The sequence below is a fragment of the Argiope bruennichi genome, chromosome 9 (genome assembly GCF_947563725.1).
Source record: "Argiope bruennichi chromosome 9, qqArgBrue1.1, whole genome shotgun sequence".
Taxonomy (NCBI): domain Eukaryota; kingdom Metazoa; phylum Arthropoda; class Arachnida; order Araneae; family Araneidae; genus Argiope; species Argiope bruennichi.
The window spans coordinates 72,462,203-72,480,947 of NC_079159.1; the positions used below are offsets into that span (position 1 = coordinate 72,462,203).

At 28.2% G+C, this 18,745-nt stretch overlaps 1 protein-coding gene across 2 annotated transcripts in view; it reads left to right on the top strand.

Annotated features, from left to right (window-relative positions):
* The window catches only part of LOC129985242 (oxysterol-binding protein-related protein 2-like), a 213,299-nt gene that overhangs the window by 83,945 nt on the left and 110,609 nt on the right, over positions 1-18,745 (top strand). For both annotated transcript variants that reach the window (XR_008785546.1, XM_056095200.1), the window contains exon 2: positions 14,624-14,699. Coding sequence is in view for 1 of the 2 variants with exons in the window: in XM_056095200.1 (XP_055951175.1) it covers positions 14,624-14,699 (76 nt within the window). In the remaining variant the exon portion in view is untranslated. The remainder of the gene's footprint in view (positions 1-14,623; positions 14,700-18,745) is intronic.

Below are 18,745 nucleotides of genomic sequence, written 5' to 3' on the forward strand. Positions count from 1 at the left end.
ACTTAACATTAATGGCTACAGAAAATTTAACTTGCATCATTTTCAAACAATTAATTTTCAAATTCTTGGATTTTAATAATAATAATAAATTATCAGTTTAAACTCAACGAAGCTGTATTTATATCAAAAATTGAAGGGAGCAGCTGATATTTGTTAAATTTGTAAGCAAACATCCCCAACTGCAGTAATCAAAAGAAATAGTAGAGAGCAGGTGTTAATTTATTGGATGCGTAGTCAGATGTTTCAAAGCGTATCAAGCGTATACAAAATTCTTATTTAATCGAACATGATCAAGAAATAAATTCTTGCGAAAATAGTGTAAAAATTCAACCAATTGTACACCATCAATTGTTATCACCAAATTTTAATAAGATGATAAGATATGCATGGTACGCTGCCCAACTTTCTGATGAAAAAGAGATATTTTTAAATGCAAATTAAGTTTGTTTTCCGATAGATCTCTTAAAGAAACCTTACTCTTGTGGACAATCATCATTGATCAGATGTGCAAGATGTCGAAATATATTTTATTTCCAATTTTTTTAATATAGTTACCATTCTGGTTCTTGTATATTATCGAAAGTAAATGTATATAGGATAATTTTTTAGCAATATTGGACACAGAATTACAATTGAAGTTACAAATTCACATATCAAATTTCTTATTTAAGACATTGTATTTTTGAGTTATTGCATTTACATTCTTATGGAAGTATAGACCGACAGACAGTCAACCTCTCGATGAATTTGATTCTAAATTTGATACATATTTTAGATGTTAAATCTGTGTACTAAATTTTATTCATCTGTTTCTCTTCCTTCTGGTGTTAACGCATCAATTTATATTCGGGCAGCCAGACAAAACATAATTGGTGTGAATGAATTTATTTCAAAATTTGATAAAAATCAAAAAATTTATATTAGATAAAATATTAAATTTGATCTTTTTAGCTCAATGCGTTTTTGACTTATCGTGTTCACAGACAAACAGATAGATAGAAGTAATTTCAAAAATGTGTTTTTCGAATTCAGATAAGTCTGAAGCGTGGAAATTCGCTAATATCTCGAGGCCGAATTTTTTTATTACAGTATTTCGTATACAAGAAAATAAAAGGAATCAATGAGTCCACAATCTATATACTACCAAATTAAACGTCCTAAAAAGTCCTTCAAATAATGGTAAAAATAGTTGATCTTAGATAAAATTTTAGAAAATCTTAGCAGTGAATGCATAAGAATTTTTTAACTCGATGATTTTTCACATGGATCCAGCATTATTGTTGCACTCTGAGGTCCGAATTTAATTTTACTGCAAAGGGTATAATTTTTATTATATATATAAATTTCTTGTTTACATAACATATTGCAAAACAAAGTTATTATAAAAAATATTTTATTTTTTTAATAAAATTTTAATAGTGATGATTAAGTATTTATTATAGATATCTGCATTTATTTATCTTATAAGAGCAATAACTTGAAAATGGAAAAATCATCAATATATTTAAATAAGATTCAAAATTTAAGTCATTAATTTAATTAAATCTACACAAAATATGTTTACATCTTGCATTTATACTTGCTACATTGTGTGAGAGTATGCGTGCTTCATATGAATTCCAGTTTTAAATCCGAAGACTTATACGGTATATGCACATTGACAACCATAATCTAAACACAAAAATTCAAGCACAGAGAAGATGAGTATAATCGAATTTTTGTTTTTTAAAAGAAGCAGTTTTGAAGAAAACTCTTCATGGTGTTTTCCCTTTTCAACTTACTTGCTTTTCTCCCCTTTTGCGCAGAAATTATGACCCATGAAGTGGAAAGAGAGTCAATATTAGAACTTCTAATTCACCTTTATTTTATTTTAAAGTTTAAACTTCTAGATAAAATTATAGCGTTAGAATTCTAATAAAAAGATATGAAATTTCAGATTTAAAGTTCTTATTCCAAGAATTTTTCATATTTTAAAGCCTACAGAAAATTTGTAGAAGGCTTTTTAAAGTATAAAACGTATTGCATCTGCCCTCAACAGAAACAGATTAAAAACAAGGTTATTTTTCTAGGAAGTTCTTGATCCACATGTGTTGTGAAATCAACCAGCTGTGAAAATAAAAATCAAAGGGCGTTTATAATGTGTCGATATTTTTCAAACGCACTTAAGACAAGTGACCGTAATCAAAATAGAAAATATCTTATAGCTAGATCCTTTATTTTTCATTGTTACCTTTTGTATATAGAGCAGATTATTTCGATATTATTGGTATTACTCTCACAAAAAAAGTGGGAAATAACTTTTTTTATTGTCTTTGAAGGATTCAGGACAATCATCAGCGATTCTTTTCTGTATTACACTCTATCATAAAGGTTTACAAAATCTTTTTTTTGCTTGCATTTTTTTGTTGTATATGATGTATTTCGATGCAACTTATTATATAATGGTATGTTTATTATACTGACAAAAACATTTCTATACTGTATATTTAATACCAATTGCAAAATAAACGGAAATAGCCTATCACAAAAATTTACAGACAAACGCAATTTTATGCAAATATGCCATCGGCAATTATGAAGCTGATTAGGAGCCCAATAAGCACGTTGTAAAATAAGAAAAGCTGTCATTTCTTCTGTGTAAGAAGTAAGTAAAATTTTGAATTTGAAATTGCTCGGTAAGTCTGTTAAGGAAATATCAAAAATTTTAAGCCGTTTTAAAAGTATTATTTATCATATGTTCAATAGTAAGACGCAATATCAGTTAAACCTCTTTCGGAAAAACCACGTGTGATGGATAATCATAGCGTTCACAAAGGAATACAATTTATTATTAGTTATTAGATGGAATTAGTGGATACAAAGAATAGATTTAAGTCAGGAATTGCAGTTTCGAGAAATTATTAAGACATCCCAGTTACAAATGTCAAAGAACACTGTACATAAACGAATTATAGAACGTTATATGATCCATTCAAAAATGGCTAGTAGACTACCACTCTTTAGCTTCACATTAGTAAATGATTATAATGACTTCGTAATTATATATCATATGGTTATAAACGGATTGCTATTCTTTTCACTAATGAAAAGCTAATGGAACCGAAATAGATATGATGGGATAAAAAATATTGACCTGACTTACAAAAAGAACCCTGGAACTTTTTCAATAGGCACAGTGGTTGAGGATTTTTGGTGATGTGGGCGACATTCGGTTTCAACGGTCAAAGGAATTTAACATTTTTTTGATGGCCCACAGAATTTTTCTAAATACACAGAAATACTTATGTTATTTTGAGGAAACATAGGAGAAAGAAATTGGAAATTCTCCCATCGATACCTCCAATGTTACGAAAATTTATTTAAATTCGAAAAATATTATTGTTCTAGTGTGACCACTGATGAGCTTTGACCCAATTAATAATGTATGGGGCATTATGTCTCGGAAGATATATGAGAATAGATGGCAATGCTTTGAAGGCAACCATTGAGAGTGCACGGTATAACTTGAAACTAGATATAATATAGATCTTAAATATATAGATAGAAGAATTAATATTCGACTTCATACTAAAAGGTGAAAATATTTTATACTCTTAGGAAGATGGTGTTGAGTACATTTTTTTGGAAAGGTAATGTATTCTATAAACTTTTGGGGCACTCGATATTTCCATTTTTGTTATATAAATGAAATACAAATAGATATTTTTCGTAAATATTTTGTTGAATGCAAAATATATCTAAAACTTGAATTTTACTAGAATCTATAATTTTTTGGGATACAGATTTGTTAAAAGTTAGTAAGCTGTGATAGGCTTTTTTAATTCGATGAAAATATTTTTTTGAATACTGTTATAACTATTATTATAATAGTAATTATTACAGAAAATATTTCTTGAAGTCAAAAGTTATAGTTTTGAAAAAAAAAAACATTGAGTAAAAAGAATTTAACCCTTTAAAGTTTAAAGGGCCATTTTTTCTAGTCATATTATGTTAAAATATTTTTAGGCTTGAAATTAGAATAAGAAAAGGGATTCATTTAGCTTATTAGATAAATTTAACTTGATTGATTAATTTGGTTAATTAATAATTAAGTGACAAACCAAGACACATCATTTTGTATTAGATAAAGAACTAAAGCATCTAAGTTTCTGTCTTTCTAAAAAAAAAACTTATGCCAATCTACATAATTTCATACAAAGATTGATAAATTTGGTGGGAAGCATACTTCCCACGGCCTTAGGAAAGATTAAGCTGTGCTCGTCATCTTTGTACTTAACAATTCTGAGCTGAAATTTTTTGGATGATAAACTACCATAAAAAGTAGATATAAAATTAAATTAAAAACAAACAATATTTAAAAATAAAAAGTATAAGACGATGTTTGAAAATAAGGAATTTTATATAATTATTAAAGTGCAAATTCGGAGCAAATCACTAATTTATATGCAGTTTTAAATTACAAATTATGAGTTCCATGACTAGCAAAATTTGATAAAAAATCTCTGTGAAATTTCAATTACTCTTCACTTTCATGTTACTTTAATTTTTATATTTTCTGTAAAAAATGTATTAAAAAGTTTGCTCAGCATTATGATATATTAAATATTTTAAGAAATTTCAGCTAATTTTATTTTCTGAAAAAAAAACATACAACGGTAACTTTATTATTTTTTTGACACTAAAAGATACACTGTAATCAATAACTTTTGAGATAACATTCTACAATTATATTGTAAGAAAGTTTCAGGAGAAAATGTTAAAAATGTTTAAAAACATGTTGCTTATTTTTTAACAATGAATCCTTTAACTAAGCGAACCATTTTGGAAAATTACGAGATAAATAATTCGTGCATTATAAAAACCATAATGTTTTTCTCATTATTCATGGAATCATTTTATGATATTATTCTAAATCGGTTTTGAAAATGACTTAACTGAAGAATTCCTAGAAAAATATGTATCAAACTTTTGATATATTTACCAGAAATTGTATTCATTTATGAAGTCGCTATTGCACATTTCATGAGAACATAATCATTTTCTATTTTAATGCAATCACGTAAAAGGAATTAAAAAAAAATCATTAAGATTAAACTAATTCTCTAAACATTTATTTAAAACTTATTCTATGCTTAATGGCTATTGGCAAAATCTGAACATGAAATCTGTAAACGAAAATTTTGTAGAAATCATCTTTGGATCTTGGTTTATTGACGAAATGCAAAGGAGAGGCGAACAGTAAAAGAATTAAAATATCCGAACCGAGATGAAATGGCGAAAATTGATGAACATCAATTACTTCACATCCGCATCCATTAGAACTGTTTTTTAAAAGCGGGTAATAACTTTTCTGTAGCAATAACATCAAAGTAATTTCCAGTCGTTAGACTCAGCAGTATATTCTGGGATTCAAAAATATTCGACGAAATTTGATGGTGAATAGATCGGATCGAAATCAGCAGATTTGTCAGAATGTATGATTGATTGGAAATAAGATTTGTCAGAATGTATGATTGATTGGAAATAAGATTTGTCAGAATGTATGATTGATTGGAAATAAGATTTGTCAGAATGTATGATTGATTGGAAATAAGATTTGTCAGAATGTATGATTGGAAATAACATATTTGGAAGCTGATATGTAGAAGAATGAATGAAGTAAATGGGAAATGCAAATTCAAATTCAATTGAGATTCTAATGATTTTTTTGGTCTTCGAAACTGTGACTACAGACAGAAATACAAGATTTACATTGGTGCCGAATTGACTGGTATACACTAAATAACATATGAGGAAGTTTATACAAGTAGCAACTGATAGATTTATTCTCAGATTTGCATCGTATTCAAAGAGTGGGATTTCTAGAATCGTGTTCTACCCAGAAATGGAAATCCATGATTGTTAAATCTATTGATCGAAACAGCGGGAAAATATTTGTTTAGGATTACCTTCAAGTGTAAGTTTTTAAAGTTTCTTCCATTGATGGAGTTTTACGATAGCTTCCCTTACTCTTATGACACATGCGAGCGATCAAATTTCGCATAGCTTTTTGATAAATGAGCAAGAATGCTGGAGACTCAATTCTGGTTCTTTTTATGAGTAGTTTCGAGTAGTTGATATATTTTGTCCCCAATTACACAGCTTTGCTTTGTCCGTATTCTCTTAAGTGACAACTAGTGAGTTATATTTCTCGAAATTCGCATCGCGGTTAGCATTTTATGATAGCTTCTTTTGCTATATGAACTCGTCATTTGCATGCATATTGCATTACACATTGCTCAATTTCTGTAAAGTCCTGTTCATTTACTTTCTATTTCGAATGTTGCAAAATGGATTGCCAAGATGGATTAGTTAGTTACATAGTTATATTAACTCCCGTGTTAAAGCAACACTAGGGTTATTTCGGGGTGAACCTCATAATTATGAACCGCAGTTGAATGATGAGAATGACAACTCTCTCTAAACTTAAGACACACCAGGAAGGAGGACATTTGGCCTCGAAGGATTTAACGTGCACCGGACCCGCTTAATCGATTGTTTTTCGGTGGAGTGGGATCTCGAACCAGAAACCCTTCGATCCCTAAGACGAAACCTTGCTGTCCTGTCAGGCCACTGCTGCCAATGCCAAGATGGGAGATCACATGTTGGAGAAGTGGAGAAAACTAAGAGAGGGATTGAGATAGTGTAAGACGAAAGACTAAATAAGAGAACTGAAGGCGGCTTTATTCATTATGAGCTAATTCACAAGCCGATGGATATTTATCTATGTGTATATGTAAACATAGATAATAATCTAAAAGACAATCTCCTTTTTTTAAATTTAACTTCACAAAAGATATTCACTAATTAGCTAAGCACGGACATTTAAGTAGAACAATGGCTTAGACTCGGGAGGAATGTGTGGCATCAGTCATACTGAAACTAGAGAGGAGAAATCGAAGGAAAGATTCTTAGTACTATTTTTTATACTTGTCTATTATCAGATATTTTGGAATAACTTTGTACATGAATAATTGATTTATAGTGTGTGCCCAAATTTTCTGCCCAAATATTCTACGATTACGCCATTAAATGGTCAAATATTTCTTTAATTACATTAAGTTTTCAATATCGTATCAAAGTGTCTACTCCGACAGATCTGAGTGAATGTTCTTTATTGCAGTAGATCTTTTGCTAAATTACTTTTAACCCTTTCCCTCAGGCAACGTTCAAGATGGGGCATCATTTTGACGTTTTATTTAATTTTGATTGTTAAAAATACCTGCAGAGTAGTAAAAAGATGAAAATTATTTAAACGAGAGAATTCAACTTAAAACAATTATATATATATATATATTTATTTTTCGGAGCAAGAAACAAGTCTTTGTATTCGGTGAATAATTATGCGCCGAATTACTTCTCAGTGTGCAAAGGGTTAAATGGTCTTCATGTGAAATGGCTTTCCTCTTCATTATGGATATTAAATTTTTCCTGATTTAAAATATCATTAGCTTTTAATCTTTTTTTTACACTTGCGATATTTATTTTATTCTATAATATGAGGGTTCATTGTATAACTCAGACTTTGTCAATATAATGCATAAAATAGTTAATTGGAAATATGTTTTAATATCAAATTAGCTTTTGCACCATTTCTTTATTTTTCTTATCTAGGCTTAGAATAACATAAACGGTAACTTACATATATAATATTACTTTACCCTTTACAGCCTTTCTTTATTTTTAGTCATTCTCCTTTTTAAAATGAATATGTGAAATTAAGAAAAATGAAGTTTATCTTAATTTAATTAAGAGTAATCTATGTGAAAGGCAATTTTTAATCAACATTTCTTTGTTAAACTAATTAAATTGAAAACGTCATTAGTAAATTTCTTTATTAATCATGAAATCATTCGAAATTATTATTTTTTTAAAAGTAAAAGATATGTAGCACTGCTTAGTATAGATTTAAATAAGATCATTTTACTAATATGGCATCAACTACCGAAAGACTGGCAGAGCTCTTGAATTTTTTAAAATGTTATCTATACTTTTAGTAAAAATCGTTAAATTTTAATTAATTTATTGTATAAATAATCCTTTTCTTTTAATACACATGATTAATCTACAGTTTTAAATTAATTTATGTAACTCTAATTCAGAATAATAAATTTCATCTTCGACGATATCAATAGATGTAATATTTCAATTTATTTATTTGACTTGAGTATTGCAGATATTTTTTATGTTTATGGTAACGTGAAATTGCTTCACATTTTTATTTTTTATTCTAATATTCATTTATAAAGCGTATTTCACGTGAATTTTTGAACAGAAAAATTTGCGAAAGATACCACTTGAGTGTTTATAAGAAATTGAGGAGAATTAATTTTGAAAAATTGATCAAAGACTTGGTAATTTTAATCCATTTAACATAACACTCATTACATTCTCCAAAAATCTTATTTCGTCTAAAATCGAAATTAGAAAAATTGTATTTTTCACTAAAAATTTTCTAGTTTCATATGGATATAAATGCGAGTATTTTAAAAATATATCAACTTGTAATTGAATAAATAAATGAAGAAAGTATAACCCCGGTAGATTAATTAAAATATGTCGAATAATAGCATTTAAATGCTAACTTTTAACATCCAAATACTGCAAGACACCTTTATTAAATCATTTTAATGAGATTTTAAATAAAACGAAAGAGGATTAGATTTCCCGACATTCATTATACAATAAATAATAAACACTTAAAATAAGAAAGAGCGAAACGTAGCGTATTAGCGTAACATTAGATACATCTTAGAAAAATTACATTTCTAAGATAATACTAATGAGGAATTATCAGCCTAAAGTTAATTAACTGGATTTTAGAACCTCCAAAAGCCTTTAGAAGAAATGCTTTGAACAAAAGTTTGACTCTTGTACTTAATTGCAAGTAAATATTATTCAAGATGTATGTTAGATTTGACCTTTTTAGAACTTGTATTTTATAAGTGAAATAAAAAAGATATCTTAATAATAAAATTTATTTTAATAATATTTGGTATATAATTAAAAGATAAGGCATTTTCAGATTGTGGAAAGATGGGTTTTTCCACAATCATTTCTCAGTTTAATCCAAAAAAATAACTTGGTAAGTATTTTTATTATAAATTTATCTTCTTCTTAGAGTTATCTATAGTTAGTTTTTTCTAAACAAAATATAAAGACAAATATTAAGATATAAATATTTGTTTCACTCAAATAATTATTTATACCTTTAAGTCAAAACTAGTTTTGAAAAAAACATTCAGGAAAAGCTGTTTGGGCTGGAAAGCTCATGATATACTTTAACATTCACTTGAATCAATGATCACGTGATCAATGGTTCTAAAATATGGGTAGAGGAGGCTAATTCATCTCAGGCTCCTATCCTCTTAATGTGATATAATGCTCACAAATGATTTGTGAGTATAATACCACAGAATTTTAAGAGATTTCACACATTTTTAAGAGATCTTTATGAAGATTCTACAGGCCGCGATGCCTATAGGTAAAGTGTCGACTGTAAGCCGAAAGGCTGCAGGCACAAAAGCTAATTCCACGAAGAGCAAATTTGGTGAATACCAGTCTTGTCAAGGATAAATATTGGCCGGAGAGCAGTGCCAGAGCCGGAATCTGCTCTGGCACTGCCTCCGTCACCTCATCACAATTCTGAAATTACGAATTCATTTTGAAATAAACCATCATATTGCTTTAAGGTAGGATTAAATGCAATTAGATTAAACAAAGGTAACATAAAATAATTGCTTTTTAAACAAGTGAATATTTGATAGAAGTTAAAAATTAAATATGTAATCAAATAAAAGATACTAATTTTATAAGGTATTATAAATCTACAAATACTTCTAAAATTCTAGAATCCGTTTCTTTCTACAGTTATATCAGCTTTCTATTAATAACCATCATAATGCTTTAGATAATACGAAACAAGCATTTATTTGATGATTTATGTTTTAGTAAAGTTAGAAGAGTCATTCCTAAGTTCCCATTTATGACTTTGTAAGAACGAATATTAAGGATTAAGGTGTCAACTTTTAGTTAGAATTTAGACTGGTAAGAAATTATGAAAACACTTAGCGAGGATTAAAAATTTCGAAAAGTTGTCTTCTCCTTTGCCTCTGTGCTCCTGTTTCTGAAGAATAATTGCTTTTTTCATACAGCGAACAGAAAAAAAAAGTATTAATTGCAATTACGTCTTGGTATTTATTAACGTTACGTACTAAGCTCAGCGAAAAACTGAGGTAATAAACGACGTTTTTCCTCTTTTCCGCAAATCGCACTTCTTAAGAAATGAGATAATTTTAAACTTTTTAGAGCAGGAAAAATTAGCAAGAAATATCAATTACTATTATATTAATGATATTTTCAAGAATTTCTAGTTTAGCTAATATTGAGGTAAGAAGAGAATGAATAGTATGTTTCTATTTTATTATCGGGCTATTATTAATACTTTTTTAAAAGGTTGAACTTCACCAACGAATGGCGACAATAGCTTTTTGAATGTGTTTATATTTCCTTATATCCTTTTGATTTGTTTAATTTTCTACCCAAAATTTGTGAATTAAATTTATTCGTCTTTTCTAATTAGTATCATGATAAATCAAGATCGTTTTTCATACGAATACTCTATTTTGTAAGAGTTATTTTTAGGGAAACGAATAAATCCGAGTTGTGTCAAATATTTTTTCTTTCAGCTTACAATTTACTTCAATAATGGAATGTTTCGGATAACGAAAAGAAGTACATTTTACGTAAATTCACATAGAGAGAAAGAAAAAAATGGGAAAGGGAGACAAGAACAGATTCGTTGGACGTCTAATAAATATGCTTTAGCTAGAGAAGTCGATAAAAAAAGTGAATGCTGGAAAATCGGAAAACTGCGCTTATGTGTGGCTGAAATAAAAAATTCATTACGATTCGTCTAAGAAAAAGAAACAGGTGGAAGAAAAAGAACAATTCATAATGAGAAAAGATCAACAAAACCCCAGGAGAAACAAAAGACTAACAAAAAGAGATTTCCATCTGAATTATTCATTTTTTTCAATCGATTTGAATTTTATTATTAACATTAGATAAAAAGAGAAGTGGAATAGATTGTTGCAAAAATAAATAAATAAAAAATTCGGGTAAAATTGAGTTACTTGTTTGAATTTATTTTTTTTTTTAAAGCCGGCCGTGCTTCGTTTTTAGCAAGCTAAATTTTCCTTTTTACATTTTATCCATGCGAAGTTGTTTAAGATCATGTTTTTCTATTTACGATTCGAGTAAAAAAGAATAATGGGGATCGAAATTCTGTAACATTAGCGTAATGAAATTATTGCTTCCATCATACTTAGATATGTTTATTTCAACCTTATATATTATACTTTTTAAAAACGTTTGATATTTTTTGTTTTAATTGACTGAAATTTTTTTTCAGAAGCATAAATTCCTTTAGAATAATAAAACTTCTGTATTATAACAATAGATTTTCTTCTCTTTTTCCAATTCAAAATCAGTAATTAAATGTAAACTATTCAGTATATTTGTTTGAATCTGATGATGAATTCAAAATTTCCAAATTTGGCTTTTAACTTCTGAAGGTAAATGCTAAATACTCATATTCTATTTTTTATTTCGAAATATATATGCTGCCTACTCTCTTCACGGATAGCTCTGAAAATCTCTGGCGCAAAGTTTTTATTAAAAGTTTTTAAAGAAAGGTTAAAAAATTGTAATCATTATCTGCTTTAAATCCCTGATTACTCTTCGTATTAAGACAAGTGTTCACCTTTCTCCAGCTAATAATGTGAATTTTTTATGCTTGGATATAAACCCCCCGGGGGGGGCTCGAAAAGAGTACGAGATGCTTCTAGTATGGTGGTTGGATCTTACCACCCTGGAGAGTACACAAAAAGTTGGGGATCTGACTCCTCTCATGTGACGGGACTACTTCCTTAGGGAAGGGTTGTACTGTGGCCGGTGATGGATTTTAGGGCTCAACCACAGTTCTCGCCAGTGTTGCTGTTGCGGCGCTTCGGTCATTCAGTTTTCTTTATTCGGGTGCCTTCAGGCGGATCGGAGAGTCAGTGATATGACTTATGCTTGGATATAAGAATAAAATTGTATACAGAAAGCAATTTAAGCATGTGATTATTCTGTAATTAGAACAAAATATGTTTTCCGAACTTAGTATTTTCTATGGAAAAATTTCTTTCCTAATGAAAATTTCAGTAACAGCTTTCGATAAATATGTTCTATTCCTAAAAATGAAAATAATAATGATAATAATAATAATAAAATTTATTTATTTATTACAAGGCTCATTTTCCTTGTCTAGTAGTAGTAATCCAAATAGAAGGCTTCGACTTGGCTGTTTTCCATGCCAATACAAATATCAGCCTAGATATTTACTAGAAATGTTTCAAAAATAAAACAAGCCTTATTAATAATGCCCAATAAAAGTTAAGGCGTGTGTGTGTGTTGGCACTCAGCAGATCTAATAATTCGGTTAAAAGCTACCAATTTTGGGGTATTTTATTGTTGAAATTTTTATTAGAATTGAAATTAATTAAAAATTATATTGAATTTTCCAGTGTAACTTTTGAAAATATTATTGTACAAAAAAAATATTTGCACTGTTTCAAAATTAAAAAAAAAATCTTAAAATTGCATTAATTTAGTAGTGAAATTAAATTCATGGAAAAAATATGTTTAACTCAATTTTTCAAATTGTTTCTGGCCAATAATTGTAAAAAAATTTCTTTTGTCTAATTTTTAAAACTAAATTACATTATTGCTCGGAAATTTCAAACGCTTTCATCAAATATTTAATCATGTGATTCTTTTTTCTCTAAATGCTGAAAGTTGAAGTTGAACGTTGTTTTATTTCTACTTAATTTACAAAACTAATAAAAACGCGAAATTACTGAACTGCGAAAATCAAGACATATGAACCAGAGTAGCGCTATGATATTATGCGCTTGGTTTCCATTAGGAAGGTTCATATACAAAATGCTCAGAACAAGTATGAAATTATTTAAGGAAATTCATTTTAATGCCTGTCAATTTAATACGTTAATAGTTTACTGACGGAATCATCAATATTTTGTTGCATATTCTTTTGCATGTAGAACAGCTTGTAAACGGTGTGGCATTGAGTGGACAAGAATTTGAGTTGTTTCGCCGGATATTTTCGACCATTCTTCTTGTAATACTCTTTTTAAGTGTTCCTTGCCCTTAATATTGTGTTTTTAAACCGAATTTCCTAATTGTACCCACAAATTTTCAATCACATTGAGATCTGGAGATTGAGGAGGGGTGTACAATTGCAATTTACAATTATACAACAATCATAACTTAACTATTTTAGCTGTATGCTTCGGGTCATTATCTTGTTGAAACAGAAAACTTGACCCTAAACCCAAATTCTGGGCACTTTGTTTAAAATTGTTCTTCAATATATCCAAATATTTGATTTTATCCATGATTCCATCAATGAAAACTAAATTTACCAGTCCTTTTTCAGACACACAGCCTCATACAAAAAGTGAACCACCTCCATGCTTGACAGAAGTATTGGTGTTTTTAGGAAGGAGTTCAGAATTGGGCTTTCTCCAAACATAACATCGACCATCACTACCAAAAACATTGAACTTACTTCGTCACTGAATATTACTTGATTCCAGAAGTCCAGAGGTTTTGAAATATGACTTTTAGCAAATGAAATTCTTTTCTCTCCATTTACTTTGGAAAGGAATGGTTTTGTTCTTGCTACGCAACCATTATAATTTGCTTTTCAGATTACTCTTCGAATTGTTTCTGCAGAAACACACTTTCCAATTGTTCTTGAAGTAAATGTAGCAATTTTTGTAGCATTCACCTTAGGATTGTTTGCTACCTCTCGAATAACTCTTCTCTTGGTCGTGACACTGAGGATTTCTTTTCTTCCTCTTCCTGGTTTATTAACAATTTGACTATACATTTTATACTTCTGGATAATTTTTTGAACGCATCCGTGACTGCGTTGAATTTTCCTTGCAATTCCTCGTAGAGATTTACCCTTTTCAGACAATCGAATAACAAGTTTTCGAATTTCAACATTTGTTTCATTTCTGGAGCTCATTATGATAACCAAAAACATTTGTTTTCACTTGGAAATCAATGATTGCCAATTAAAGTAACAAAACTATTTTAATTATTCATTTGAAAATAAATAATAGTAGTCAAGTCGCATATTTTACAAGGTGTATACTCAATTTTGTGACTTTGGAATTTGTAACTTTGACATAAAAATTACTGTAATAAAAATATTATTGATTTCTCCGTTTTGTTTTTTAGCCAAATACTTTTGTTAATGTATATTTTGTCGTTCTTATAAATATTAGCCATAAATAGGAATGTTAATATCAAAAGGTATAAAATTAAAGAAGAAAGAGTATAGTGTATACTCAATTTTGGGAGCCACTGTATATATTTATGCGCGGCAAAATTAAAATATCGGCCTTATCAATCTGATCTATTTTTGGGCAATATCTGTGTAGTTATTTTATAACCATGTTATATACTATCATTACAAATTTGTTAAATAAGAGTATTTTTTAATTTTTAGGAACCAACTTCCCAGTCCGTCCTCCAACAAAAAAGAAGCCAATCTTTTCGGCATTTTGAAAAACAGTATTGGAAAGGTACAGTGAAATCTTTTCTCTTTAGAAATTTATTTCATTTATTCGTCTTATTTCATATTTAGAAGTAAATTTAAGTGATTGAATTATGTCAATATGTCAATACTTTTGCAATATAACAATTGGCAAAACATAGAATATAATATCAATTTCAAGCAGTAGGTATTGCTTTCAGTAGACTTTATTCTGCTTTAATTCATATAAAATTGTAATAAAAGTTATTTTCTCATTTTCATCGTTTTGATGTCAGAGCTATAACGTTCAAGAACAAAAGCAGTGGCTTAATAAAATATTTAAATATGATTCAGAAAAATGAATCTTTATGATTTGAAGCCATTTCCCAGCTTAGATGAAAAATACATTGTTTTCTATCAAATTATAAACCTTTCTTTTTAGTCATGATGATTAAATATGAGTTTCAGCGGAAAAGGAAAGTTTCGATTTAGATTTTAAATGGAATTATTTGTGTTCCATTCAAGTAAAAAAAAATGAAAAAGAAAAGCAAAATTAAGGAATTCATCACAAAAATTGAAAGAAAACAAATTCTAATAATATCTTTGACTTAATGAAATGGTTGATGTTGCAGTTTATTTCCTAACTGTAAAGATGGGATTTTGTAACTGCTTTTCTACTCGATTCTTTATTATGTAAATTTTGTACAGGTATGGATTTAGGATGGCGATATTTTGTATTAATATTTTCAGAATTTAATGATCAGACTACAAATTAATTTATTTAAAGAATCTACGAGTGCTACCACTTTTAAAATTTCGTATTATTTATAATAATTAACTATAAACAAAAGATTAAAAAACAGGAAATAATAAAAGTAAAAAGAAAATTCTTCGATATTCAACACACAAATAAGGGCGTGGTTTCAAAAACTGTTTAACTTAATTTATCGCACAATTAATTGATTTTCCATTTGAGAATTTTTGATTCAAAATAAAGTTTCATGTAATATTGATAGATCACAAAGCCTTATGTAATTTATTTCTCTCTATTATATAAGTTCTCTCTATTTTAATGTAAACATTGCATTTTATTCGCTTTGTGATTTTCAAATAGTGAGTCTGCGTAAGGACATCTGAGGTTTTCTCTTGCCAGCATTTTTTAAAAATATTTAATGAAAATTATCGTTACGTCGTAGACTGTTTCTTGGGAAATCAAAAAAAGTAAATTTTCCAAATTTATCGAAAATAAACAGCCAATTTCAATAGATGAAATGAGTTACTCTTTGAAATGAGGAAGAATTTCGCAAGAATACTTTGAATACAGCAAAGTATTTAAAAATGGATTGTGTCGCTTGGTATCAATAACTAGCATCCCCATTTTAATTTAAAAAGTACAATAAATGTAGATATAGTTGATCAAATTTGACTTCGTTACTGAAAAAAATCTTTTTTTTTTTAATCTTTTACTAAATTATTTTCACTTTACAATGTATGTTACTTTTCAGTCACGTTTAATATAAAGATAATAAATTGTACAGTTTTTACTTTGCTAAAATTTAAATATTTATTGCTCATTTTTAATAATTAATGCAGACGTGTTCAGAAATGTTTATTTGCTCTTTGCAGCTTTTTGATTTTGTTTGAAAAATAGCTATCCTTTGAAATATGAGAAAATATACACACTTTTCTTTTATGTTTCTTTAACTACCAGCTACTTTTTTCTTATTAAATTATCGTTATCATTTATTTCAAGCCTTGATATAAAAGAAACTTTCGATAACGTGCTTTAACTGCATAACTGGAATTTTCTTTGGACAATGCACATATGTGGGCTTTTATAATCTTCCTTTCCACCTTTAAACAACAAAAAAATAACTTTATTTGCTTCAGATGATTTTTTTTTTAATTCTAACATAACTTTTATGATAGTGAATATTTTTTGTTTGCATTTTTATGAATTTCTTAAATTTAACATGAAGAAACTTCAAGAATGCAAAAATACAAGAATTTCAAGAATCTATACTTTATAAGTTGGAGCAATATATCTATTTTGTTTACTATCTTTAATGGATTTGAGAGTCAGAAATATTTGGCTTTTTCATTGCACTAGAAATAATTAACATTTATATTACCACAAATGCCAAATTAAAAATCTATCTAGTTTAGTAAAATTGTTTAGAACATTTAAAATGCCCTAAAAATGCAATTAATTGCAAAAGTAGTTATAAGTTCTGAATATTTTTCAGATGGCTTTTAAATATAAAAATAACCGTAATTATCTCATTATTTGTTTATCTTTCTTCTAATTATTTTCTTCTCTTTTATGCATAACTGTAATTGTTTTTTTTTTTTACTTCTAAGACATAATTGAAAATTTAAACAAAAATACGCCAAAGAATTATTTTTATTTTAATATGCTCTAAATAATAATTCATAAACTAGAGCAATATCGATTTTCATACTCTTCATTAATATATTTTAAAGTAAAAATCCTCTTGTTTATATTACTTTGCTGCAGACAAAATTAGAGCCGAGTTTAGAAAATTTCATTTTTGACCTGAAGTTTGGATACATGTTTTACTGGTCCAGATATTACCCATATCATTTGACCATTTCGCATGTTACTCATTTCTATTGAATCACAAACTCTATTCTGAATATTATTTAACCTCATAAAGGGAAATTAGTCATTTCGAAATAACAATAAACTTATTATGTATGAATTACAGTACATTTTTCTTTTTTTACATACAAATCTGCTTGAGATCATAGCAACCATCATTATTGATACCGGTAATTTCAACAGAATAATTTTAATTTTGAAAAGAAAGATTAATTTGGAATATTTAAAAAAAGTTACCAGTTAATTTAACTGAAATATCATTTATTAGCTGCATATAGACTATAGATAGAATAATCAAATAATAAAAATTTTTATTTCGTAACTGCTTTTAACTTTTTCGCCACTTTAAAATAACATTACAAAAACATGCCTCTTTCTCTTCTTCAACCTTACTCATGATGGCGATTTCAGGCGTAAAAAGTGAATTTGTGATCTCTAGTTACAAAATGAAGTGAAATGTCTTAGATCAAACAGAATACGTCTTTTTGACAAAATAAAACGAAATAACCACTCTGTCCTCCTTTATTTGGAACATTTTATTATTCTACATGCCTAAAAATACATTCTTATACACCACACCCATCGGTTAAACAAGATTTATTCTTTTCTTAGGGCAAAAGGTGTTTTCCGGAACACGAATTAAGGAGAAAGTGCCGAAATTCATTGACATTAGTTCATAATAATTTTGATAAAATATTTGCAACAATTATTTAAAGAATCTAAAAATGAAAAAGGGAAGTTACCCATATTTTGCTTCTCTTTGTAAAATAGTGCTGGAGTGTTAGTTATTTTTATATGCCAAAAATAAAAATTTCCTTGGAAATAAATAATAGCTGAAAAATCATTTCTTATGAATGAAATACAGAAATATGGATGCAGATATTACTCTAAACCGAAAATGTAAGAATGAGAGAGAAAAACTAATTTATTAAGTATAAATTATTAAAATATTAAAAATAAAAACAAATATTAAAAACATTATTAACATTAATATTAAAAACAAATATTAAAAATAAGCACAGCATATAAAATATAAGATTACATGTTGCGTTTTCTTCTCTCTTTTCTCTAATCGGTATATACTAATCAAAAAGATTTCTTATAGCAAGTGATTTTGAAAACCGTTTTAAATCAAGCTGTTACATAATGAAACACAATATTCCTTAGGCACATAAATAATGTTATCTTTCCCTAAACATTATGCTTCTTTTAAAAACAGGAAAACAGCTTTTCGCTGCTTTCTGTCTACCAAGTGAAACACACGAAATGTTTCTTTACTTAAAACTCATATTTGATTGTTAGACATTTATTAAAAATTAACCCATGAATAAATCCTCAATCTATGACAGGACTTATGAGTAAACACGGAAAAGTCCGACCTTTTCCTTCATTCTGTTGCCGCAATTTAATAGCAATCAATGTCTCGTCTGCCCTTTTGCGGTTGGGAGTTCACCCACTAAAGCAGATAAATT